We start from the raw sequence: 25556 nt of genomic DNA, 5'->3' as shown, positions 1-25556 counted from the left end.
GGCAGGATATTGAGCTATCATTCTATCACCTTCTTGGAGTTGTTTATGAAGCTCCATGGTTACCTGGAAGAGGTGGGCTTCTTTTTCTTGCATCGAGAAACTCATTATTTCTGTGTTTTAGCAAGATTTATTGCAGGTATGATTTCTCATACTTTCTGATCGAAATAAATAAGAAAATCTTGCATTTGCTAGTAAGGATGCATTGGCATAGCGTTCCATGTCATAATATACATGAAACAGCTCCATAAAATTCTTTCTGTGGAATTGTCATGTTTGTTCTTTTTTTCTATCTAATCCAATTAGTATTTGTGCATGATAATATATTGCAATTGCAATTCATGATTATTCACATACAAAGTTGGACAAGATATATTGAGATTATCACTAAGGCATCCGAGGATGATGGATGAATAGGTAGAATGGGTTCCAATTAATTAATGTTTATCTTAATCATTTGGTGATTCAAAGGAGTGATGACAGTGAGGTCATGTTGTTGACTGTGTAAGAACTATTAGGTGAGAATTGTTGGTGCCTGAGAGTGTGCATTTCACAAGATAAAAAGAGGAGAAATCTGGATTGTGTTACAGTAAGGCTAAGTGAACTTATTGGAAATTACAGAACATTATTGAAACCAAATTGGTGTAATGAGCTGGTTCTGAATTTGATAGAAACTTTAGTACTCCTTAACTTGGTTACATGTATGGATGACCTAAAGCATGAAATCCTTGCCTGAGGTGTGAGCTAGAGGAAGAAGAGACTGGCCCCACATCACAGATATCTCCATTTTTTATCCCAATTGGATTCCAACTATTTTGACTGTTTGATAGGTGGCTCAAGCAGCAGAACATTTGAAGATGAGGAAGTGGAGTGTCTCCAAGCAGAAGTAAATGAAGGTGCCCTTTGTGTGAGTGAAGCAGCACCCAAAGTTGGAGCCAACCACACATTGCCATCCAAACCCATACCTTAGATCAAACTCCTAGCACAAGAACCACCCAAAGTGAAAGAGTAATAACAGAAAGGGAATCATGATGCTGATGCCTGTAGGGATTTCCTTTTTCATATGGTTTTTAGACTTCAGAGAGGTAATGAAGAGGGAGACAGATACCTTCTTGATGTAGCAAGCCGTGTTGTTGCAGTCTAGGACATCAAAGAGGTCAAGAGCCTGAGAGGCAGAGGACATGGCTTGGAGCTGCATCTTCACAGGCATGTCTGTGTCCTGGATCATTGCCTTACCCTCCAACATTCTCACTCCCCTTCTTCCTCCCTCCCCTCCCCCCAGCCAATTGCAGTATGGTCTTCCAAACTTGGCAGTCTCCAACACACTTAATGCTGACTTGCCCAGCACAAAGCAGGGCACCAACAATCTTATATTTACATAATTGCATGAATAAATGTTGTTTTATAAGAGAAATGCTTCACAATAACAGTGCCATAGGACTCATTCAACAGTTTTCATTGCATGATTCATTTTCTCTAGTTTGTTTCTAGTGAAGGCATTACAAGATGACACTGGCAGATTATGTTGGGGTACCAACATGTAACTTAGAGGGGGTCAAGTGATGCATCTGGATGCAAAGATTCTACACTTGAAGGGGAGATTGATGGTAGGCTGTAGTCTTCAATCTTCTTCCTTCTCCATCACTCTGCAAATTGTCCTACCAACTAGGAAGTCTTTTCCCCATGGACACATTGATAACTTTAGAATGATGCACTCATGTCTATGCTCATTAACTTGGACAATTAAGACACTCAATGTCCTTTTGTAGGCTTGTTGGTTTGAATCCCTTGTGATACATGGCCTCTATTTTCTACTGTTCTCAGTGAAAGCTGCACTTCCAAGGCATTTATATTACACTAGACATTAAGATTTGTATTCAAGTTAGATTTCTCCTTGGCTTAGTCCCAACCCTATAAGAGGCTATCTTTAGTAAGTTCCTAGATATATCTTGAACTAAAATGGAAGGGAGACTCAAGTTTACCACAAATCACTCTTGCATAACATGTGATTGATCACATAATAACATCTCCACCAAAGATCACAGGAACATAAACAAATTAAGTAAATAAAATTCATCATCAGGACTTTTTGAATCAATGCAATTCTCTAATTCCAGACTTCCAGGTTCTATCCTTGTCCTTGCTGACCTTTTTTACCTGCTAAAGATCACAAGATGGATTTCATGTTGAGGAATACCAGGGTGTAAAAATGATAGAATGAAACTTTAACCCACTCAGAATTACAGGTCCACTGAGACTATTAAATGTGTAAGATCTGTTTGTTGTGGTGGTGATTGTTGCATAGATTTCCTGCATTTAAAATGAGCATGCAATTGCAGGTCTTATTTCTGACAGGTACCTTTGTCTCCTGTGGCCCCAAGTAAAGATGGCTACAGTTCCTCGTGTTTCACAATAGGTGGTGTGTCATGGTCAATGCCTCTTGCAGGAGTTCATCATTTGAAGGCAGTAGTTGACCTGTCTTCTTTGGGCACGTCATGCCTTCTCTCCAGCTTACTGATCTGCTAAATGTTAAAAGCCCTGCAATGTTAAAAGTTAGGTCAAGTTATACCTGTGAACTCACTACCGTTGAACTCACAAACAATGCATGTAACAGTGTTTAGTGATTAAAATACGCCAATAATTAAGATCTTTATACTTTCACTAAGTAGTTGTTGTGTCTTTTTCATCTCAAGCCTTTGGCTTGATGATTCCTGGTACTTCTTCTGGTCTCCCAGTTAGCATAATGTTGCAAGAAAAATAAAAAGGACAGGTGAACCAACCAGATGCTTTTTGTGAATGAATGCATCTGAGGATCATAAGCTTCATCTCACATAAAAGTTCATGATGACACCATAAAGGTATATCCTAAATAAGTGCATGCCTTTTGGAGCAGATGGTCAACACTGCAAGGTGATGATGAGAGGAAGTATTCAGCTTAATCATACTATGAGAAGATTTGCATACCAACCTCATCAAAATTTCCAAGAAAAAGCTTCACTCCACACGCTGCAAACTTGATTTGATCAAACTACCACCTGCATGTATGTGTTCTGCACTGCACAATGACCTCTTCATTAGCACTAACTGATGGCAAGAACAGCAGGAACATAATCAAATTAACAAGCATGAGTGCTTGGTCGGAGATTTCAGTTATAGTTCATGTAATTTAGTGATAGATTTCTGATCATTCTAGAATCATATCCACAATGCGTGATTCTAATGGTTACCTCTTCTCCACCAAAATGAAACTTGTAATCTGTTTGAGACTAATCATCGATCTTGCTTGCTTCCATTAAATTATATCTCCCTGCAAGAAATGATCAGAAGAAGCCAAAGGAGAGATGAATGAGAAATAAGAACACGAGGAAACAGAGGCGAAGCCATTATCCTGCCGACGCTTCTAATTCCCAGCCACTCCCGAGAGCTTTGACAACCACCGCCACTTCACGAGTCACCTACATCTCACCAAGCAGCCAACTTCTATATATGGTGATGTGTCACGTTTCTGCTGGTTAGTTATCTGAACTAAGTGGGTCCCACAGAAATGTAATCCACTGGATTGACTGTACTGTGACCGACAATGAACTTCAGATCCTTTCGCGTCTGAGCGTCTCTCCTACGCTTGTCGGTCCGTCTTTAGCCGCGAGCGGGGCTTTTGCCTTTCCACAGCACCCAAGCTTTCCTGTCTCTACTCTACTCTGGTCTCGCGTGCGCGGCAAAGTTCGCATCTTTCGAGCGGAATTCCTGGTTTCCACAAAGATCAGTATTACGAATTGCGAATCCGCGTTCACCTGATCTCGAACGTTCTTTTGCTCCTATGTTTCTCATGAAAGCTTAGATATTTGTGATCTTTCTCTAGTTTTTAAGGCTCGACTCCATGCGATTGATGATTTATAGGCGCCTCTGACGCCAATTCTGCTGCTTCGAGGAATTCACCCGGCAATTCTCAAGTTTCTTGGCGTTCCGAGTCGAAAGATTTCAGGAAAGTTTCTGTTCCATTTATCCTACGCTCGTCAATTTGTCAATTCCTGCTAAAAGTTCGAAACTTTGGCATCTCTCTGCAACTTGGATCAAAATCTAAGGTAGTCTTGCCGCATTCGTACAACTCGAAGTAATCCAGTAGAGGAATTCTTCTTGGACAAGATGATGCATTCCAAGTCTGAATCAGACGTTACCAGCTTAGCCCCATCGTCGCCGCCTCGGTCTCCAAAGAGACCGACTTATTACGTGCAGAGCCCGTCCCGGGACTCTCACGATGGTGACAAGTCGTCGTCCATGCATGCTACCCCTGTTTACAATAGCCCCATGGAGTCCCCCTCACACCCTTCCTTCGGGCGCCACTCGCGGACCTCGTCGGCGAGCCGGTTCTCCGGGCCCTTCCGGTCCTCGTCGGGCCGGAAGGGACACAGGAAGAGGGTGAACGATATGGGGTGGCCTGAGTGCAATGTCATACAGGAAGAAGGGTCTTATGATGATCTCGACGAGGACAAGGGGCTGTCGCGCCGTTGCCAGATCATTCTCGCGCTCCTCGGCTTCATCCTGCTGTTCACAGTCTTTTCTCTTATCATATGGGGCGCCGCACGGCCGTACAAGCCGGATGTCATTGTGAAGGTATACTCGATCGGCTTCATGATCGATGTAGTCTCTCTTGCTGCTTTACTATTTCTTATAGCATTTTGTATGCAAGGAAGGAGACTCAAATGTTTGAAGTTTGTTGTTTACAGTTCCATTTCTTCTTGTGCTTCCTAGAGTAACCTTTTAGGGACTACTTTGAAGCTATTGGGTAATTCATAGGAAGTGATGCTCCCATTTGCTTGAAATTAGCAAGGAAATGGAGGTCTCCCACCACAGTGACTACTCTGCTGTGCTACAAATCTAAGGATTTGTGATTTTTATGATTTGGTACTGATAGAGAATGAAGCTTATTTTGGAAGTTGAGTATCGAAGTATTTGTTACTCATGTCGAAAAAGGTCAGAGTCGATCGATAACTAGATGACTTATGAATTCCAAGGAGGATTAGTTCTTACAGGAACTGACTAGATCGTTGAGCTTGGTGCTTTGATAACTGGAATCTGATAAGACAAGTCTCAAATTGGTTGTCAAAGCGATTGATTATTATCAGTTCTAGTGGATGAGGAACACGATATGGTTTATATGAGAAATTCATGGTCTGGTTGAGGCTTTAATTATGGCCTTGGTTTTCTTCTTTATCGAGCTTCAAATTATTATGTTGGTGTTTGTATATATGATTTTGCTGGCAATAATTAGCTTGTATATCAGCAAGGGATTCTCTTTTATGGTCAGTTCTTTGTTTCCAATGCCTCATCGTCGTCTTCCGCTGCATGTATTAATTTTTTCGAGAAATGTTTTTGTGCATCTTGTTTATAAAACTTTAATTTGAAGTATATGCAAAATAATGTCCTTCAACAATAAAAATCAAATTCTATATGTGTTTGTAAAACTTTTCATAGAAATAGCAACTTAGAGCCTGCTACATGGCGACATACTTCACTTAACGACTCTCTTGACACCAGAGTTTGTCGATGGATGATTTTTACGCCGGAGAGGGTACCGACAGCACCGGTGTCCCAACCAAGATGGTCACAGTGAACTGTTCATTGAAGATAAGTGTGTACAATACGGCTGCAATGTTTGGCATTCATGTAACTTCAAGCCCGATCAATCTCATGTTTTCAGAAATCACAATCTCTACCGGGCAGGCAAGTTTATATATCTGTTTTGTGCTTCAGAAGTAGTAAACTTAGAATTCTTCCAATTTCTCCATAGAAAAAAAGAAGGAAAAAAGAAAACTTTGGAGAACATCATTTGAAATACAAGAAATTGGCCTAGGACTGTGCTTGTTGCCTTTAATCCTATGATATGGCAATTCATTTTTTCCACTTGTTATCGGATGCTGACAGTCTGTTGCAATATTAGATTTTTCTTGTTATGGAAGTGACACATAGTATTACTTTCCATATCGACCTGCACATGTTCATCCTTGTTGCCGGCTCAGAATTGTTAGCCTTATTATGAATTGATGAATGGTTACATGTTTAATGATACTCTTAAGGCTGCTAAAACCGAATTGCAATGTGTAGAATTTATTTGTTTTAAATACCTCATGCTGTGATGCTTTCATGTCAACTGTCCTAGTTCAATATACCCTGTTATTAATATGCAATGGATAGCATCATAGAGCCCAATTCCTGTGGTTCATGGCTATGTATCTTTCTTCGCTGACACCTACCGACTAACAGATGCATGTATCAGATTGTAAGCCTTGATCATGTAGAAAACGATATGCTAAAAGGTTAGAAAGTTTGATTTTGACAACTATAGTATTTTGGGGAATCAATCTAATATGCATTGTTTTCTATCTAATTGCAGCTGCAGAAATATTACCAACCTAGGAAGAGCCATAGGACAGTGTCAGTTGTCTTGCATGGAGAAAGGGTGCCATTGTATGGTGCCGGTGCAGGCTTGGCTCTCTCCAGCACTGGTGGGGAGGTCCCTTTAGCCCTGGATTTTGATATCATTTCACGGGGATATGTGATCGGAAAGCTGGTGAGGGTGAAGCACCGAAAGCACATCACCTGTCTTCTTGTGGCCGATTCCAGTAAAAACAAACCGATAAAGTTCGCCCAGCGTTCATGCACCTATACATGAGTAATGTTCATGATGGCACAGGAACTTGCAGAAACCTCTACACTCACTGTCATGGAAACAAGAGGAAGAAAGAGTGTTTCATCCATCTCAATTGTGGTTCTATCGATCCGTTGATCATATTTGTTAGTCCAAGAAAATACTATTCGTCGTCAACACCTTGTTTATGTCTGGTTGTAATGTTCATTTCAAAGTTCACAGTACATTTCTTTTAGTTGGTCACCACCATCAAGGAGAATGGTACCAGCATTTTGGTGCACTGTGTTGATCCATCATGTATTCTATTTTACAGTATCACACACAATGCCTAATCCTTTAATGGTATTCATGCTTATGAACCAAAATTTTGAGATAAATGATTACTCCTTCAAAATCCTGTTCATGGTATTAGAACATATTTGTTGTTTAATTAATATTTTATATAATACTGCATAAACTGTCCTACAACGTGAAAGGGAATAAATATTAGAGTTTATAAATATATATATCCATTTTTTAAAACTCTTGGGATAAATAATTATGTAATCAAAATATAATCATTTCTAAATTTTTATTGAAATCAAAGGTGATAAAACCTGCATGAACAGGTAATTCCTATGGTGGATTTTGGAGATAAAGTATAAATTCTCAACGTGTATAATTAATTCATTCCTTAATATCATTGCCCAAATTTCCTCAAAAATTAAAAGAAAAAAAAGAGAAGCATGTGAGCTGCACGTGACACTGCAACTTTTTTTTGGGCAGCATATGATTCTTGGGGGGGCGTCATCACACGTTAAGAATCGTGCAAACTCCATCCTCAAGCAAGCTTCATGATTGGATCATGGCCCGGTATCCGATACGCCTCAAGCCCAAATAAGGCCGACCCGCGCCGAAGCCCCCGCTGTGCCGCTCCAAGGAGTGGAAGAGATGGGCTACCTGCTCGCCCTCGCGCCGATGCCCGCGGTCGGCCTCCTCGCCCCGCCCCGTGTCTCCGCGTGGCGCCCTCCCGCCGTCGCGGCCGCCGCCTTCGACCTCTACCCGGTGGGTCGCCGTAGCTTCCCCTCTCGACTAAAGGTGGCTCTTTTCGCCGCCCGGCGTCGCCCTTTCTGCTGCAGAATGAAAGGATCCGGTTCAGGTCTTGTTCGATCATGTTTCTGTTGATACGGTGGCGTTTTCGAAGCGTTGCCTTGATCTATTTGTTGGGCTCCCTAAAGTGCGCTCCTTTCGATTGGTTTTGGTTCTTTTTCGTGTTGGAGCACGTTTGCATTCTATATCTTTACGTTCTTGGAAAGATATAGTTCTTTGACCTTGAGTGAGCTCCTACGTTTCCGGTGGTTTTTAGTGGGTTATTTTCTCTCTATTTATTTTGGCTGCACTCGATGATAAGAATAGTGGAAACCCGTGGAGGAGGAGGAGGAGGCTATACCACGAACGACTAGATGATTATGTTGCTTCTACATACGTTTTCTTTGGATTGACAAATAAATACTTGTGTGTGAGAAGATAACTACTTGGGTTGAGTTTATGTAAAACAGGCTTTGATTTGCGAACCTTTTCTAACATTATAGTCACAATTTGTGCTACCTGGAATTGTTAAGAGACATCTTCTGGATAAGGTTTATCAATGATAAATTTTAATTGATGCTTTGATGTTGTCATACTAATACATTGTGTTCATATTTTACAAAGTTTTGGAGTGCATCAGTTGAATAGCTTGCTAACTACACTAAAGAAATCAGTCACAAGTCTTCTTTTTTGATTTCTTTATTTTCAGGCCTTCCTTCTCTTGTTATGACTATGATATTATTTGGCAGATGTTAAGGACAATTTTATCTTCTTTTCACTAACTTGTTCTATAGCAGCTCATTTAGCCTATTTGTAATGGTTTCTATTAGATATAACGTCAGACTTGGAGCTTGCGAAGTTTGATGGGAAGAGAAGACCAAACCATAATGTGAATGGTGTATTTTGGATACTACTACTAAACCTTGGCATTTATGTGGCAGATCACATACTTCGGGTACCTATACTTCTTAATCCTATAGTTGGAATCTATGGCTTGTTATTGTGGTCTTGAGTAATGTGCATCAAAATCATTTTGTAAATGTCCGGTACTATCTTGGGATTCTCAAATGGCATTAGCTAATAGTTATTAGGTACTAATAATTTTTTTATAAGAGCTAATAGTGTTTTGCATTAAAGATTTTGGATTATGTTTACGAGGCCTCCAAATGCGATAGTCAAAAGAGGTGAAATGATTACTGTTAGTGGTACGAGGAGAGGTAGAGGAAGGCCTTAAAAGACTTTAATAGTAACTGTAAATAAAAATTTAAATATTCTGAACCTAACCAAATATATGACTTTTTACAAATCTCAATGATGATAAAAGATCCATGTAACCGATCTCAAACAGTTGAGACTTACGACTTCGTTGTTGTTGTTGTAAATAAGATTTATGTTTATCTAGAAAGTGCAAGTGTTTCCTTGTCTCTTTTCTTAGTAGTTATTTCCTTGCTAGTTGGATAGCATGATACATTTGCGATATGTGAATGATACCTGATCTCTTGAACTTAGACTTATTAATTATAATGTTTGAAAATTTAATTTCCTTTTCAGCTTCAGGAGATCAAATCCCTCTATCTGTACCACATCTGTCCAGTGTGGTACCAGTTTGTGACGGCAACATTCTGTCACGCTAACTGGTTAGTTCTCCGATACTGCATAGGGAAACAATTTTTTTTTATGAGCCTGTTATTCTCAAGGTGCATAAGCTATGTTGTCTTCCTGGCTGATAAGATGGTTCTGTTTTCTTTTTTAATTATGATGACATCAAAATAATTGTTTTTACTGTAGGCCTTACTTTTCAAACTTTACAGGAACCATCTTTCCAGCAACCTATTTTTTTTGTATATTTTTGGTAAGAGTCTGTGACTTCGTTTAAAATGTTATATAATTTCCTCATGGTGTTTCTCTATCAATTTCTAACTTATATATCCTTTTTCTTGAACAGGAAAATTAGTTGAAGAGGAACAAGGGAACTTTGCATTGTGGATCTCATACATTCTTGCTGGTGCTGGTGCTAACCTTGTCTCATGGTTACTTCTCCCAAAATCTGCAGTGTCTGTGGGAGCATCTGGTGCAGTCTTTGGATTGTTTGTTATAAGTGTCCTGGTGAAGGTAACATATATTACTACTTGCATGAAGCAGTTCCTGGGAGTTTTAAGATATAACTAATGCGTGGACCTGATTGCTGCAGATGTCGTGGGATTGGAGAAAAATTATAGAGGTTCTTATCCTCGGCCAGTTTGTAATTGAGAAGGTAAACAATGAGATTCTGAAAGAATGTTAATGCTATTTAAGCACTACAATACTGATTAGTGAAGTAGTGGAAGTACTTTTCCATCATTATGTGTTCAGGCATAGAACTCTAAATAAAGTTGACAAGGCTTCATAAAACAATTTACAAAATTTATGATCCATCACCAACCTGACTTCAATTCTCAATGTTGATCTTAAATTTCTGGCCAAGTTTATGTGAGCCATGGTAAATTTCATCAACTGCTTTTAATATAAATTATGTTTTGATCTCATTTCACTTCTGGTATACTAGAACTTTTGTGCACTCTAGAAATTCAAAGCTAGTTAGATGTCATACAAGTTAGAGAAAGCAGTTAGACGTTTCGGGTCAACTCTACTAATTCTCTATGACTTAGTGCACAACTCTTCGACTTCTCTATCATTGGTGCATGATACAAGGAAAGATATACCAAGGTAGATAATATTACATGTCTGTGACATTCACAGACCAGGGCAAAAAGGTCTGGCTTGGTCAGATTAGCGATTACCTGTCCTATCACCACCCATGGCTAGTTGATAATTTAAGACATCAATTTTCCTGATGTAACATTGAATCTGAATTGTGTTGCTCATTCTCTAGGTAGTTCTTGTTGTTGACCGAAGTATGTGCATCAATTGTGCCACACAAGCAGATGAGTTGTGAGTTATAAGATGTACTTCTAGTCGAATGAGTTCAAAAGAGCGCCTGAGACATACACACAGACTGCATCAGGGCAAAATGACACTCTTTTTTTGTTACCGCAGCAAAAGTTGTTTCTTCCCACGAATCATTGTAGCATGATGTGCTTACTTTGATCATCAAACGACACATTGCTTGGGACCTCTGTCATCGGTGTTGATCATTTTACTGGCAATTCTAATAGGTCATGGAGGCGGCGCAAGCTTCGACGAGTCTGACAGGTACATATGGAAGAGGCTTGATGGCTGTTAATCACATTGCTCATATCTCTGGTGCTCTGATTGGTGCTGCTTTGGTATTGCTCGTAAGTCGCATTCCTTCCCAACCTTCAGGCCAAGATGACAAGAACAAAAGAAGTTGATGTATCGCTTAGAAAAACATTTTATATTTACCAGAACCTTCATTGTAATTGTCTGTAATTGATGTATGTTAATGTAAATCACAAAAACACAGGTGTTTTCTCCCTTATTGAGCTCCAACATTGTGTCTGGGCATCCCAGTTCCTCATGTTTGAGTTAAAATAGGCTGCTGATAGTAGCTGTTCATTTGTTCACTGAAACATCTATACAGGGTAATGAAGAAGCTTTATCTTTGCTCGAAGATAGATTTCTTTTTACTTTTTAAGCCATGTGGAAGCGTGACTAGTTTAAGAGTTGTGATTTGTCAATCTTAGTTATCGGAGAACTAGAACATTGTTTTTGGATCTTCTGAGCAGAATGCTGAACAACAACACCAACATTGCATTGTTTCAAAACGCTTGTGATTCTTAGGGTTCATCCTTTGTGTTTTTTCTTGTGGAAACTTCTTCACCATCGGCTCTCCACTTTTGTGAGACTTGCCAAGTTAAACATTTGTCCTTCTTATGGTTGCTATCTTTGTGAGGATGAGTTTCCTGAACAAAAGCACTTGTTCTTTTCTTGTCCTAATACATTAGAATCACAATTTGATACCAACTTTAAATTCTTTCAAAATTGATATAATGGAGAAGACAATAAATGTTCCAAAGATTACCTCATTCATTGTCCGTAAAGCAAATTCATACCAGATCAAAATGTGTGTGGAATGCTAAACTTTTGGCTACCAAAGTTGGAATTGAGCATGCATTATCATTGGAAATATAAAGAATAAAAGTTGAATCAGACCCGAAAATTATTATCAAGCTTACCGTGGTTTTTGCTAAAGAAATTCTAAATTTAGTTGAGAATTTTTTGGAATATAAATTTGATCATATTTTGAGAGTGATCGTATTGCCAATTGACTTGCACAGTTTGCTCAAGAGGTCAAAGTATCTCAGATTTGGAGGTATCGTTGTCCTCCACATTTACTTCATATAAAATTTCAATCCGAAGGAAGGAGGGATGTCGATCCTCAATTTAAAGTAATAAAAGTAAATGGAATTCCATAGATCTCATAAATATGTATAAAGTTCTATGGAAAGTTAATACTCAATGAAAATGGACAATTGAAGTGAGACATTTTATACCTTTCGAGGTCGATAAAAAGTTGAAAAAAAATAATTAACTTTCGATCCTAATACAAATATATTCTTTAACTTCTTTCATGGTAGAAAACAAAAAAGCAAAATCCAGTTCAACTTATCATAATCCATTAGTTAACATGTTGGTTAATCATATTCTAAAACACCTTAATCTGCTAAGGACAACTGATTCATGTAGGTTAAATCTGCAGTTGCAAGCAATGAGGAAGGAAATAAAGGTTCACATCACACTGGATGGGTGCAAAACATGGCACAAAAGCTGGTATAACACTGCAATGATGTTGCTATGGTACAAAGCAGAAATTATTACACACTGTTCCACAGTAAATTTCATCCTATAACAGATCAATTCCTTGTGAAGCCAACAAGACCAACAACCGGGAGGAAGAACACCCCAACATGAACTAGTAACAATCACCGAGGAATTATGGCACAGGTTATAGAGGTAGTAGTACTAATTTGGCAAGGTAACCAACTTGGAAGGGAACGACACAAGTAGACTCCATCTAGCATTCACAACCAGATGACTGCTGCTGTCTTGCACCGCCAGCCACATCAATCGTATCGGGAAGATATCTTCACCATAAGAAGATGGCAATGAGAAATTAACACCAAGAAAGAAAGAAAACAAGTCCAAACGAAAAAGGGAGAGAGATAAACAAGAAGTTACTAGAAATTCACACAGCAAATAGCAAGCTACAAACCTTGTGAGTTGCCTATGAAATTAGTTTTTTTTTATTGAAATATTTGATTTTGGGCATGGGTGTCAAGCAGCTTAAGAACTCTAAGGGAAGTAACTTTAGGCCAGTTTGATAGCAGTCAGACATGTGCCGATATATAAACACACAAACCAAACTAAAACAACACAAGAGATACTTACATATCTTCTTCTGGTTCATTCTTCAGGGCATTCCTAGCGATACATTGGAAAGCAGCTTCTACATTGAATCCTTCTTTAGCAGATGTCTCAAAATAGGGGATGTTCCCCTTTGATGCACACCATGCCTTTGCTTTCTTCTCAGAAACCTGAAAACCCAGAAAGGGATAGAAGCATAGTAAGATATACGGTACCACTTAGCAGGGTTCCACGCCACAACCCAAGCCACTCAGGTCTTATCATCTAACAGTAGTTAGCTGAACCAATCTTTTCCTTTTCCCTCAACTAATTTGTCTGGGCTCAAAGGATAACGAGAATGAAACAGTGCTTCAACCATTCTGCTATTTTTGTTTAATTCCAATACATATTAGAAGGAAAATACTAGTGTCATACCACTCGGCTGTTGCCACCATCAATGTCTATCTTGTTGCCCAGCACTATAAAAGGGAAGTTCTCCGGATCAGATGGGCTAGCCTGAAAATTAGATGACAAATGCGGATATTATATAATCACATGTTCATTTATGAGTGTCACTAAAGATCAATTAAGACAATTGAATATCATTTACCTGAATAAGAAATTCCTCACGCCAATTATTTAGATTGTCAAATGATTTCATAACATTAACATCATACACAAGGACACAACAATCAGCTCCACGGTAGAAAGCCACACCAAGACTCTGGAACCTTTCCTGCCCTGCCGTGTCCCAAATCTGAAAGAGATAACAGTAGACAGTCAGCCTATTGAATTACACTAGGCTGAAAGAACACAATACAATTTAATAAAAATGTTAAGCAATGATTTTATCAAACAGTGTCATCAACAAATGCCTATAGCTGCACACAAAAACAAAATATCCTCTCTGTTTATAGGACATCATTTGATTATATATCATATCACGTACTTGAGCTTGACAAAATACCTGATCCCGAATGGCAGAGTGGTCAAATTTCACTAGTGCCCGTTTCCCACCCTATTCTCATATTGTAAACTGGTACTCATAATTCGTCAAAGATAACTAAGACAAGTAAACTAACTAGTGCCTGTTTCCCACCCTATTCCCATATTGTAAACTGGTACTCATAATTCGTTAAAGATAACTGAGACAAGTAAACTAACTAGTGCCTGTTTCCCACCCTATTCTCATATTGTAAACTGGTACTCATAATTCGTTAAAGATAACTGAGACAAGTAAACTAACTATGCTATCCTGATAATCATGACAGCATCCTCTGAAATCCTAAGATTTGTCTGATATTAAATTTATTATTTCTTTAATGTGAGGAACACTCACGATATAACAGGTAAGTTGCGGGGATGACCAATAAACAGAAATGTGCCTGCTGATTAATGGAATTAAATGCATTCCTATAGAGTGCACTTGGTACTCCAATTTCCATAACTGGTAGCAGATGGTCACTCATAAATCATAAAGGACTTTAAGGGAATAGTGCAAGGACACAAACGCAACCTCTTTTCCCACCAGTTGAGATGAATTACATGAACTATTTCCCACCATAAATAAAACAAATAACTAATAAAAAACAACGAAATAATGAATCAAAACTGATTCAAAGCCATCACTAACCAATGAACTGCCATCAGCAATTAGTCAAGAATAACTTTCAGAAACTAAATAATTGACTTTCACTTTCTTGTATGGCCATGTCACCAATGAAAAAACATCCTTTGATGACAAATGTCAATTACATGTAGATTTCTTTAAAAGCTTACTCTTCTTATGCACATCAACTAAATACCGACCTCTCTTAAATCTACTTTAAGAATTCATTCAAGACATAATAAACTCTAGACCATTAAACAAAGTAGACCCAGGCTAGTCCTACCAGCCACTGATGTACATATAATCAATGCATCCCAGCGGATACATCACAACATCTTCATCACCATTTAAATACAATCAATATTGTTTGAACATTCTTGAATGTATGAATCTTGCAGTCAATGCCATAACATAGGCAACAGGGAGAGCATCAATATTTTGTCAATATGATACAGCGTGTACCAGCCGAAACAAACCAATATACAGCCTGAGCATAGTAAAGAGTAGCTGGAATTGGCACACTGAAGTATACTATAAAAGACGAAAGAAAACACATGTTTACCCACTTGACATGAACTGGAAGCTAGATTCTCAGAATATACATATATTTCATGAAGCTTCATAAACTAAGCCTCACTGAGATGAGGTCCTTTCATGCTTCATCAATTGAAAATTCTTATTTACCAAGATCACAAAGCAAGATAATCAGGCTTATTTTTATCAAGATGAAGCTGGTCTGAAATCATAATGGAACATTATTTTCGTAATTATATACGTACTTTTGTAAGTTTAGGTAGTATTTAGAGGATCTAATGCTCTTTACACTAATTTAATTGTTCCAAGACACACAAAAATACATTTTTCGAAATAAACTTGTTGCTTTCGGGCCTTAGCGCACAACATGTGATTCCAGTATGATATATAGTAAAAATCTCAAAGAGGGTAACACCATCATTAAGGTTTTGCAAGTATAAGGATTAGGGAGGGTCAACCTACACATTATTACCCCCACAAGTGAAAAGATTATTTTCGTGATTTGAAGCTTAGTTGCCCAAGTCATAAAGAAGCCACATTACCATGACATTAAAGCTCATCCTTTCGGATAAAGTACAAAACAAAAACAAAAACAGTATCCCCAAAGACGAGAGAAAATGTTTAAACTTGGAGTCTACCACCTGTAGTGGGAAATTAAGCCTTGAAAAACGTTCTTTTAGTTTCAACAGGAGGGCTAACTTCTGCAAACGTTAATTATTTTTCAAAATACCAACCATGATTGAAAACTGGAATCTAGGTCGGACAAAAACCAGAACATCAAAGAAAAGGAATCCTATAATTCTGTTAAGTGTTGTGCTAGGGAACTGATCCAAACAGGAGGATATAAGTGTAATAACCTGTAATGTGAACAATCTGTCATCCATCTGGACTTCTTTGGTCAAGAAATCAGCTCCAATCGTCGCCTTATACTGGTTACTGAACTTCTTGTTCACATACCTACCCAATACAATTCAGCCCCAAATCGCCCACAACAACAAATCAATCATAACCGAAAAAAAAAAATAACAAAAGCTGAAGGGCCAGTAGCGTACTGATTCATCAGAGATGTCTTCCCAACCCTATCAACAAACGCAATTACAACTGAGCAAAGATCCAAAAACATAGGCAAAAGGAACTCTTTTTCTTTACTCGCAAACGGGATAGAAATCTCACCCGCTGTCCCCGAGGATGATGACTTTGAGAAGCATTCGTCTTCGAGACGCCATGGATTCGAGCCCCGAAGCGATCCCGACACGAATCGAACTCCTCGAGGCCTGGCGATCTACGATTTGGTGTTTTCGCACCACGAGGTCGTGCCCTAGAATTTTCTGCCCGGCCTCAGGAGACGGGACATCTAATATATAGCAAAGGAGAAGTTAAGTAACGACATCGGTTACGACAGACGGACGTCGCGCGCTGGTGGATGGGTGTGACGTACGTGAAGTAAGTTGTGCCGTCAGTCGCAACGTGAGCAACTCTTCTCGTTGTAGCCAAGAGATAGAAGGGGATTAAAATAGAGATTGCAATATTGGTGATGATAACGTTAATGATGTGAGGTTGACGATGATGGCTAATTATGACTCGGGCATTCAAACTTCACGCCCGACCCGAATAACTTCACTTTGTTATTCGGATCCATTTCAAATTCGATAAAACAATACTGTAATTTATGCTTATATCAATGAATTCAGCATATCAGATGGAGCTTACAAATCGATATGTTAATTGATATTTATTTTTATTATTATTTAAAGCAATTATATGGCCTGATATATCGAGATACAATATAAGTCATTCATGATTATTCATTTGATCTAACTGGTTATTTGCCGTAAAATGAATCGGTTACTTCATCATTATTCGATCAAAACTTACAAACATATACCGAAAAGAATCTGTAAAAAAAAATTCAGAAACTATAGTTAAATGACGAACATCATATCATCCATCTCTTTTGCTTTGCTTTACATTAGAATCAAGGTTCCTCACAAGCTGCTACCATAAGTCATAACCATGGTGGTCTTTCTTTCTTCCCCATCTCCGTTTCCTGTGTGTGTTGATCTTCACCACTCGATGCTGACGGATTCTGAGCATACTGGCTGGTCGGTGCATTGTACTCGCTGCTGGCGTATTCCTGTGCCGTCAATGCCATTTTTCTGAACTTCTTCATAACCTCGTTATACCGCCCAGAATCAGAGCCTGAGCTGCCATACGAACTGTACAACCTGCTGTGACCTGGTCTGTTGCCCTCGTTCAAATCTTCGAGAGACACATCTCCTTCTAAGGCACGGACGATCTGCTCAGTTTCGATCATTAGTTTAGTGTCAGCTGGATGTAGAGATAGTGATCAACATTCATAGTACAATGAAGGCTGATATGAGTTCAATATTTGGATTTAAAGAAAGCAAACAAGATATAGATGCAAGCTACCAAAAAAGGCATTTCATTTACCAGTGTCCCAAGTTTGGTAGGAAATAATCACTTCAAAATCATGAAACCAACGATACAACAGAAAAAACATTTTGAGGAAATGACGATAATTATTTAACGGCTAAAGAAGAAAGACATAGAGACAGTACCTGGCCCATCCTTGGCCGTCGCCGTGCTAAGTGACGCAAACATGCAGCTGCACAGGCAATCATGTGAGCCATCTCATTAGGGTTAAAATTCTCTCCCAACTTTGGATCAACAAGGGCATCGTAGTTGCCATCCTCAAGAGCTCGTGTAAGCAACGGCCTTGCCTGAAGTTACAAGAAAATTTAAGAGTCAAGTGTGAAAGGTAAGCAGAAGAAGAAAATGGTTGATACAAAATACTAACCCAGTCAACTAAGCTATCATCCATGAAAGATTGGGATGAATCAACAGGTCGCCGTCCGGTGATTAGCTCCAGAAGCATGACACCAAATGAAAAGACATCTGATCTGTCAGTGAGTTTGCCCGAAGATGCATATTCAGGTGCCAGGTAACTGCAAAAAAAAAAAATCAGAGGCTACAGGTTAAACTAAAGGGACAAAGAAATCAAGAGCATGAAAACCTCACTCGATACCAGGAATTCAAAAAACTACAATTTTGGAATATAATCAAAGGAACATCCTTAATCATAGTGCAAACACTAACACATGAACTGAAGACCCAAACCATCACAAAGTAAGTTCCTAGAAGGACAATCCATTGAGTCTACTTAACAAACTAGTTCAGGCCAAGGCAAAATGTAACAAGAACTGAAGCTTACCCAAATGTTCCCATAACTCTTGTTGAAACATGGGTTTTATTATCAGAAGCAAACTTTGCAAGCCCAAAATCTGCGACCTGCAAAATCAGAACATACATTTGAATCAATCAAATACAGTTATAGATAAATTAGCAAGCAGTTAACAGAAAACTACCATGCAAAATAAATGCTGGTTGATTAGGATGGATTCAACCAAAAGCATGATTGACATCTAAAGGCTGGCAAAAGAGGGTAAAAACAGCCAGCTATTTCTTCTTTTTACTCAAATAGATTCTCACCTAATGGCATGAAGAAATGTTCGGGAGATTTCTTATTATATTAAGGCATCATTTGCTGAAGGAAACAATAAATAAAACATCAAGCTGAAATTTCAAAAAAGGGTACGACTCACATGGAACAAAAAAAGTAAAAAACTATTAGTGGACATTGCCTTGACTTAAGAGTCAAAGGATGTGAAAATATTAGCACAGTCACAATGCTCCTAAAATTCATTAGATGAAGTCTTTGTCTGATGATACCGTGCGAGTCAGTTGCACAAAGAGAGATGTCATCCCTCTTTGATTACCTAGAGTCTTAGTTGTTTCATTTTAATACAATGCATATTACATGGATTGCCAGCTTGACTGTCATTATTTTCGTCAACTTGACTATTTCATCCGAACAAAGGCCAATCAATTCTGATCAAGCTCAGATCACATGTCTGCACCATTTGGATTTTTAGTCTTAGTCTGGCCAGACAAACACCAAATTACAAACTGATGCAATAAACCAGGTTTCAAGTGATTAAGCACACAAGATTGGATGAGTGTTTTATGTAAATTGTGATCAACTACAAGAGATGTTTGCTTACCTTTGGCACAAACTTATAATCAAGAAGGATGTTGGCTGACTTAATGTCACGGTGAATAATTTTAGGGTGGCCTGCAAATGAAAATACTCCTTATTAGGACCAAAACCAATCAACTTCAGTTATGGGAATCAACATGATAAAAAAACATTTAAAAATGACAAGGTATAAAATACAAGAAACAACTCACAGTCCTCATGAAGATATGCTAGACCCTTTGCAGAACCTAATGCAATTTTCAATCGTGTTGGCCATTCCATAGTTGGTCTACCTCTCCCTAAGAAATAAACTATATCAGACAAAAGGACATAGGCAACAGAATAGGACCCAAAAAAAAAAAACTTGAAGCAAGAATTAGAACATAAGTTAAAAGAAAGCTAAGTGCCAGAAAATGAATATGGAATTAGGCAATATAAACTTGCAGCTTAGAACAATGACATAAAGGCTTACCATGCAAATGGAACTCCAATGTATTATTAGGCACATATTCATAAACAAGCAGCCTCTTGCCTCCAGAAATACAGTATCCAACCAACGAAACGAGATGCTTGTGATGAACACGAGTAATAATCTCGACCTCTGCATGGAATTCACGCTCACCCTGTCCGCTACCTGTTTTCAATTGCTTGACCGCGACTTCATTGCCATTTGGAAGTACTCCTCTATGCACATAACCGAAACCACCCTGTCCGAGAAGATTAGCATCAGAGAACCCATCTGTTGCCAGAGCCAGTTCTTCATAAGTGAAGGTGCCTTTTGAGAGGTCAAGGGCAACGCCGGGAGGTGGTGGGGGCAGTGGAGCCTCAGACCCAGAGTAATTGGACCCAGAACCACCGCTGCTACTTATCATAGGTGGAGGAGGTGGAGGGGGCAAATGGCCTGGAGAGTGCGGAGGGCGCGAAGCGAATGGTGGAGGAGGTCCTGGGGGTAGTTTGACAGCATGATCTGCTGGAAGCGGAGCATTATGTTGCCAATACTCGCCGTACCGCTCATCTGAAAACACCCCCACATTCAGCTGATTAGAGATCTTTTGTCGAAAATTCCAATTAAAAGGATAAACAGCCTCACATTAAAATCAATGCCTAAAAGAAATAGTAAGGGACGCAACCATAACAATTTTGTTTAGAGTCTCAACGGAAACGAAAGATGCAGCAAGCCAACACTCGTACAATGCATATCTTGGTTGCAAAACTAGACAAGAATCGAAGTGTTCAAGACTCCTTTTTGTTAGGGTTGACAGATCTAAGTTTCAGAAAGGCGAAAACAAGAAAAAAAAAACCTTTTTTTCCTCTTAGTTACCAAATAATAAATAGATCTAACCTTTTCTTCCCGGTGGAGGCGGTGAGGGAGCTCCGTAGTAATGCGGCAGCGGCGGCGGCGGCTGGCGCTTCTTTTTCCAACAACAGACGCACATAAAGCTGAGCAGCAGGAGGATCGCCACCCCGCCCACGGCTACCCCAACGACAAGCGGAGTCGAGATAGAGCTCGACGACGACGACGGGGGCCGCGGCGGAGACCGGGTAGACTGAGTCTTGGGTGGCGGAGGATAAGGCGGGGAGGGCGACGATCGCCCTGAGTGAGGCGGCGGGGGCGAGGCGGATGGGATCGCCGGTGGGGGAGGAGGGGAGCCGGAAGCACTGGAGGGAGGCGGCGAGGCCGAAGGAGGGGATGGAGAGGGAGGAGGCGAGGAGGGCGGGGTGGCGAGTGGCGGTGGGGAGGTCGGAGGCGGCGCGGCGGAAGCGGACGGAGAAGGCGCGGAGGGGGTGGCCGACGGAGGGGAACCTGGCGGGGTTGAAGGGGAGGAGGTCGGCGGCGAGGTCGACATGGCCGGCAAGTACCGTGGTTGGTTTCTACTTCGTCTCCTCCTCCTCCATTAAGAAAGGAGTGAAAGAGAAGGTGGCATTGTAGGTAATTTTTGGACATCACGCCGCTGCCGGCCCGCTTTCCTTCTGGGGAACGCCGAGGGAGAAGCGGCATAGGCAAAAACCTCCGTTGGGGCCCGCTCCTGAGGGGCCACGACACCCATGCAACCTTCACAGCTGATTCAGTCAACACGGAGCGGTGAAGAAGTACAAAATTTCTTTTGGGGTCCATTCGTGAGAGGACACGTCACCCGTGAAACCCCTCTGAGCTGATTCAGTCAACACGGAGCGGCGAGGAGAGAGTCTCCGCGGCCGACGCGGTCCGCAGCATTCCCTTAATCTCTTCATTAATGCCGGAGATTGCGAAGCAGGCGGACCTTAAACACGCTAATATCTCACTCACTCTGTGCTGTTCCTTTGCCTTCTAAATCCAAGATTTCTTACATTGTCAATCCACCTTAAATATTGTTTTGATGTGGTCATTATATTCATTCATTTACAATCTTGTTCAAAGGAATTGTCACAGTAGTCTACAAGAAAGAAGATAGACGGAGATGGCAGCAATGGAAGAGTTTTCTTTGTCTCTGAAGCAAAGAGTTGAGAAACAGCTACGCAACACCAGAACAGATGTTGAGTTACCAACTAAGGACAACTCTGAAGAAACAGAGAAGAAAACTGCCACTAATGCTCCTCTGTTCACCAGTTCATATTTTGAATTGGTATGGACAAGCATCATTTGACTTGAAGAAGCTTTCACATCATTTTTTGTGGATACTTTTAATCATCACCTTCTCATAAGTGTCAAGAACAAAGCCACCTATAATTTCATTTTCGACAAAATGCCAGTGTGCCGGGACACAGTATTCCAGAATTCAATGGCATAACAGTGAAACATGAAATATGATCAATATATTCCATCCCAACATTGCAAATTGAATCTTCAATAAGCATACTTCATTTCAAAAAAAAGATAATTTTCGATAGGAGAAAGTCGATACATGCAGTATCTTTATGACAATTTTCATTTTTTCGACGATCATAGAAGAGCAGCCTTACTGTAATTCCAGGATTCGCCGCTATCAACGTGGATATTTCTGCTACTCAAAATGTTTTGGTTGGCAATATATTCAATTTAAAGTTCAATATATTGTCATAGACTTTTTTGCATCATCTGTTCTTGGTTTACGATTTAAGCAGCTACTCAGTTGGGGTTTTGAGAGTCTTCTATAGATGATTTCAGAATCTGCAAGTTATGAGGAAAAGGCAACACATCAAAGATTCTTACAATTAAAAAAAAGATAATAGTACAACTAGTTTTATAAAGCACAAATATATCATTTGTTAATGAAGCTTATGCACACTAGCAATTTGATTTGTCCGTGATCTATGGTTGGCTCCTGAAACAAAACCTGGCTATCAAGTTTAGGGTAACATATCTTGTTCTTTACTTTCACTTTATGACAATTTCCATTTTTAAGATGATGTTAGAGGAGAAATCTTACTGTAACACAAGATTTGCTGCCATCAACATGGATACTGTTGCTACTCAAAATCTTTTGGTTGGGAATATATTCAGTTTAAAATTCATACTAAAAATTCAATTGAGGAACATAAAAACCCCAAAATATTGTCATAAAGACCTCTTCACAGCAGCATCTGACCTTGGTTTACAATTTAAACAGCTACTCAATTGCGGTTGGAGTCTTCTATGGATGATTTCAGAATCTGCAAGTTAACAATGAAAGTCAACATTTCAAAGATTCTTACAATGAAAAAAGATATTATTACAAACTTTTTTTTTCTGAAGCACAAATATATCATTTGTTAATGAATCTTATACACACAATGGAAGTTTCATATTAAACATTAGGTGATAGCAATTTGATTTTTCCTTAATCTATGGTTGGCTCCTGAAACAAAACCTGGCTATCAAGCTTAGGATAGCTCATCTTCTGCTTACTTTCTGTGTCATGCATATCTGATCCTGTAATAGCTACTATGGATGGATAGAAAGAATGCTTACTTCATGATACAAAATATTTGCCGATAACATTGAAGGTTGAACTTGAATGGTATACTCTCCAAGCGAAATAAGTCCTTCCAAGGCCCGGACAATCTGTTCAAAATTTATTTATATATATATATATATATAGAGAGAGAGAGAGAGAGAGAGAGAGAGATGATTGCGATGGTAAAAAATACATGAGTGAAGGCATGACTAATCAATTATGAACATTTAGTGAAAAAGGATGAAACCAAAGCATGCACAATGTCTCCTAATGGAGGAAGATCAACTTGCTTAAATCTAAGTTCACCCACATTATGTTCAGAGAAAAATAAAAAAAGTTCAAATTCTGAAATAAAGAAACATTGGTTCATGATTGGAATCATCACAACTTTGCTCTAAAAATATTCTTTTAAACCTTGTCAAACTTCTACTTTCTTTATGATAATGGATCGAATGATGTGTAAATTTCAGTAGCTAAATTCGGACATGGAAGAGCAAAACTTATTCAGATGTCAGTGATTTGGGAGATCAGAAGTACCAAATAAAGAAGATGAGTAAGAAGAAGAAAATTAACAGTACATGCTCTATCATTACGAACAATGGAATATGGTGAGTCAAGCTTAAGCAAATTACTTGACTCATGCTTGGCCGAAGAGATGCTGAGTGGCACAAACAGGCATAGGCACAAGCAACCATTCTCCCAAGCTCAATAGGATTGTAGTAGCTCTCCAAAAATGGATCCACAAGGACATCATATTTGCCATCTTCCAGTGCTTGCTTCAATAATGGTCTTGCCTGTAACAACATATCAAATGCCATCCTCATTTGCCTCAAAAAAGCATTATGATGTATGCGATGAAAACAAAACAAAGATCTGGAGGCTGATTAATGAAGGAAAAGATTGTTTTTTTGTCAGAGCTGAGCAGAAAACAAATCTGATAATTGACTGACCCAATCAGCCAGATGTACAGGCCTTCGCCCAGTGATGAGCTCCAAGAGCAACACTCCATAAGAGAAAACATCAGATTTATCTGTGAGTTTTCCACTAGAAACATATTCTGGAGACAGGTATCTGTCATGACATGAGGAGATTGTTTGAGAGTGGAAGATGTTGGTTTAATTCTATGAAGAGATAGAAGTGAATTGTATGATAATAACATTTACCCATGAGTGCCCTTCACAACAGTAGAAATATGTGTCTTCTCATCTGAAAAATGCTTTGCAATCCCAAAATCTGCAATCTGCACAACACCAATATCTTGTCAGTCCTTATTTACTCTCTTCAATCAGTTGCAGACTCAGTAGAAATATTCTACATGTCCCAAAAGTTGCTTTTTCCTTCTTGATATTGTGGCAAACTAATTCATCTGAGGGCAGAAAACCAATCATATAGTGTTGGTTGATCTACCTTTGCTCTAAAAGAGTGATCCAGAAGAATATTGGCTGCCTTAATGTCACGGTGAATGACTCGTGGTTGGCCTGCAAAATTATTACAGCTGAAAGGTGTTAGCTATACAAGCATCATGGCCGATGACATGCAAATTGAAGTAAATTAGGAAGATATTTCAAGTTTCGAAAGTGTAAGGAAACAAATGCAAAGCTTACAGTCTTCATGCAAATATGCCAGGCCTTTTGCAGAGTCCAAGGCAATTCTAAATCTGTCCTTCCAAGCCAAGGTAGGTTGCTCTCTGTCTATAAAATGTCAAAGCTGATTAGATTGAAACCTCCCAATCTTCCGTTACGACATGTACATTAAAACAGAGGAAAGTAAAGGCAGTTTGCTTCTAGAATTGGTGTAGTATAAGGAATTTGTAGAACAAAGGCATCATATAAGATTCAGCAGAATCTATTTATATGCCATACATATAATTCAAACAATCAGTTCAATCTATGCTTGTTGATTGCTTGCATGCATTGCTTATCTTATCAACTTTCTGGATGCGTATTCATACTACAATAACATAGAAGAATTGCCAGTGATCGTGAATGTTGTGTAGGGTAAGTGAGCATGTACCATGTAGATGGAACTTCAAGGTCTTGTTGGGGACATATTCACAAACCAGTAGCCAATTGCCTTCAGAAATGCAGCATCCAATCAGTGAAACAAGATGCCTGTGGTGCACAAGACTCAGTATGTCAGCCTCTTTCATGAATTCAACATCGGTCTGCTTGCTAGTAGTATCTTTCAATCGCTTGATTGCTGCTTCTGTGCCATTAGAAAGGGTCCCTTTGTACACATGAGAAAAACCACCTTCTCCCAGCAGATTAACTGCGGAGAAGTTGTTCGTCGCAATCACCAACTCTTGATACGTGAAGCTTCTCTTGGTTAAGCCAGCCGAAACAGTAAGTGATTTGGGTGACGACGAATTCTTTGAGCCGATGGTAGTGATTGGTAAAGGAGGTGATAGTTGTGGTGCCATTCTGACAACATCATCTTGGGGAGGGTAAT

At 39.4% G+C, this 25556-nt stretch overlaps 6 protein-coding genes and 1 long non-coding RNA gene across 14 annotated transcripts in view; 2 read left to right on the top strand and 5 right to left on the bottom strand.

Annotated features, from left to right (window-relative positions):
- Nucleotides 1–650: 650 nt before the first annotated feature.
- On the bottom strand, nucleotides 651–2242 carry LOC135643505 (uncharacterized). The gene is made up of 2 exons (XM_065160537.1): nucleotides 1106–2242; nucleotides 651–976 (listed from the first exon to the last, which is right to left on the bottom strand). The coding sequence occupies exons 1-2, from the start codon at nucleotides 1241–1243 to the stop codon at nucleotides 833–835; spliced, it is 282 nt and encodes a 93-aa protein (XP_065016609.1). The 5' UTR covers nucleotides 1244–2242; the 3' UTR covers nucleotides 651–832.
- A 111-nt stretch (nucleotides 2243–2353) lies between these two features.
- LOC135643506 (uncharacterized) lies at nucleotides 2354–3379 on the bottom strand. Its single transcript, XR_010498283.1, has 3 exons — nucleotides 3225–3379; nucleotides 2966–3052; nucleotides 2354–2535 (listed from the first exon to the last, which is right to left on the bottom strand). It is a non-coding gene; the product is annotated as an uncharacterized LOC135643506 (long non-coding RNA).
- A 175-nt stretch (nucleotides 3380–3554) lies between these two features.
- On the top strand, nucleotides 3555–6923 carry LOC135643504 (uncharacterized). 2 transcript variants are annotated; one of them, XM_065160536.1, is made up of 3 exons: nucleotides 3555–4608; nucleotides 5533–5718; nucleotides 6395–6923. In XM_065160536.1, exons 1-3 carry the CDS (start codon nucleotides 4141–4143, stop codon nucleotides 6665–6667), a joined length of 927 nt encoding a protein of 308 aa, XP_065016608.1. In that variant the 5' UTR covers nucleotides 3555–4140; the 3' UTR covers nucleotides 6668–6923. The 2 variants fall into 2 exon arrangements, with proteins under 2 accessions (XP_065016608.1, XP_065016606.1); XM_065160534.1 differs by having other exon boundaries at nucleotides 6389–6923.
- A 538-nt stretch (nucleotides 6924–7461) lies between these two features.
- Nucleotides 7462–11146, top strand: LOC135642621 (rhomboid-like protein 11, chloroplastic). 2 transcript variants are annotated; one of them, XM_065158915.1, is made up of 7 exons: nucleotides 7462–7687; nucleotides 8542–8666; nucleotides 9263–9348; nucleotides 9523–9563; nucleotides 9657–9823; nucleotides 9903–9965; nucleotides 10867–11146. In XM_065158915.1, exons 1-7 carry the CDS (start codon nucleotides 7477–7479, stop codon nucleotides 11041–11043), a joined length of 870 nt encoding a protein of 289 aa, XP_065014987.1. In that variant the 5' UTR covers nucleotides 7462–7476; the 3' UTR covers nucleotides 11044–11146. The 2 variants fall into 2 exon arrangements, with proteins under 2 accessions (XP_065014987.1, XP_065014988.1); XM_065158916.1 differs by having other exon boundaries at nucleotides 7503–7781.
- Nucleotides 11147–12419: 1273 nt separating this feature from the next.
- On the bottom strand, nucleotides 12420–16495 carry LOC135642323 (ras-related protein Rab7). The gene is made up of 7 exons (XM_065158375.1): nucleotides 16332–16495; nucleotides 16211–16237; nucleotides 16016–16115; nucleotides 13626–13772; nucleotides 13451–13531; nucleotides 13061–13206; nucleotides 12420–12756 (listed from the first exon to the last, which is right to left on the bottom strand). The coding sequence occupies exons 1-7, from the start codon at nucleotides 16382–16384 to the stop codon at nucleotides 12687–12689; spliced, it is 624 nt and encodes a 207-aa protein (XP_065014447.1). The 5' UTR covers nucleotides 16385–16495; the 3' UTR covers nucleotides 12420–12686.
- A 499-nt stretch (nucleotides 16496–16994) lies between these two features.
- Nucleotides 16995–21170, bottom strand: LOC135643121 (proline-rich receptor-like protein kinase PERK1). Its single transcript, XM_065159727.1, has 8 exons — nucleotides 20558–21170; nucleotides 19688–20230; nucleotides 19428–19514; nucleotides 19241–19311; nucleotides 18391–18467; nucleotides 17977–18124; nucleotides 17738–17899; nucleotides 16995–17454 (listed from the first exon to the last, which is right to left on the bottom strand). Exons 1-8 carry the CDS (start codon nucleotides 21060–21062, stop codon nucleotides 17164–17166), a joined length of 1884 nt encoding a protein of 627 aa, XP_065015799.1. The 5' UTR covers nucleotides 21063–21170; the 3' UTR covers nucleotides 16995–17163.
- An 866-nt stretch (nucleotides 21171–22036) lies between these two features.
- The window catches only part of LOC135583693 (proline-rich receptor-like protein kinase PERK4), a 4540-nt gene continuing 1020 nt past the window's right edge, over nucleotides 22037–25556 (bottom strand). Inside the window, exons 3-11 of one of the 6 annotated variants that reach the window (XR_010498211.1) lie at nucleotides 25122–25556; nucleotides 24713–24799; nucleotides 24516–24586; nucleotides 24272–24348; nucleotides 24059–24179; nucleotides 23741–23902; nucleotides 23123–23196; nucleotides 22761–22824; nucleotides 22037–22342 (exon numbers count right to left, since the gene is read on the bottom strand). The exon at nucleotides 25122–25556 is cut by the window's right edge and continues 42 nt beyond it. Coding sequence is in view for 5 of the 6 variants with exons in the window: in XM_065160139.1 (XP_065016211.1) it covers nucleotides 22301–22342; nucleotides 23123–23215; nucleotides 23741–23902; nucleotides 24059–24179; nucleotides 24272–24348; nucleotides 24516–24586; nucleotides 24713–24799; nucleotides 25122–25556 (1088 nt within the window). In the remaining variant the exon portion in view is untranslated. Of the gene's footprint in view, nucleotides 22343–22760; nucleotides 22825–23122; nucleotides 23216–23740; nucleotides 23937–24058; nucleotides 24180–24271; nucleotides 24349–24515; nucleotides 24587–24712; nucleotides 24800–25121 lie in introns of those variants that run through there. The other 5 variants (XM_009411173.3, XM_065160139.1, XM_065160140.1 and 2 more) reach the window with 5 other exon arrangements.

The sequence above is a fragment of the Musa acuminata genome, chromosome BXJ3-7 (assembly GCF_036884655.1).
Source record: "Musa acuminata AAA Group cultivar baxijiao chromosome BXJ3-7, Cavendish_Baxijiao_AAA, whole genome shotgun sequence".
Lineage (NCBI taxonomy): Eukaryota > Viridiplantae > Streptophyta > Magnoliopsida > Zingiberales > Musaceae > Musa > Musa acuminata.
The sequence above is the reverse complement of the archived record's forward strand: the minus strand, read 5'-3'. Positions and strand labels throughout refer to the sequence as shown.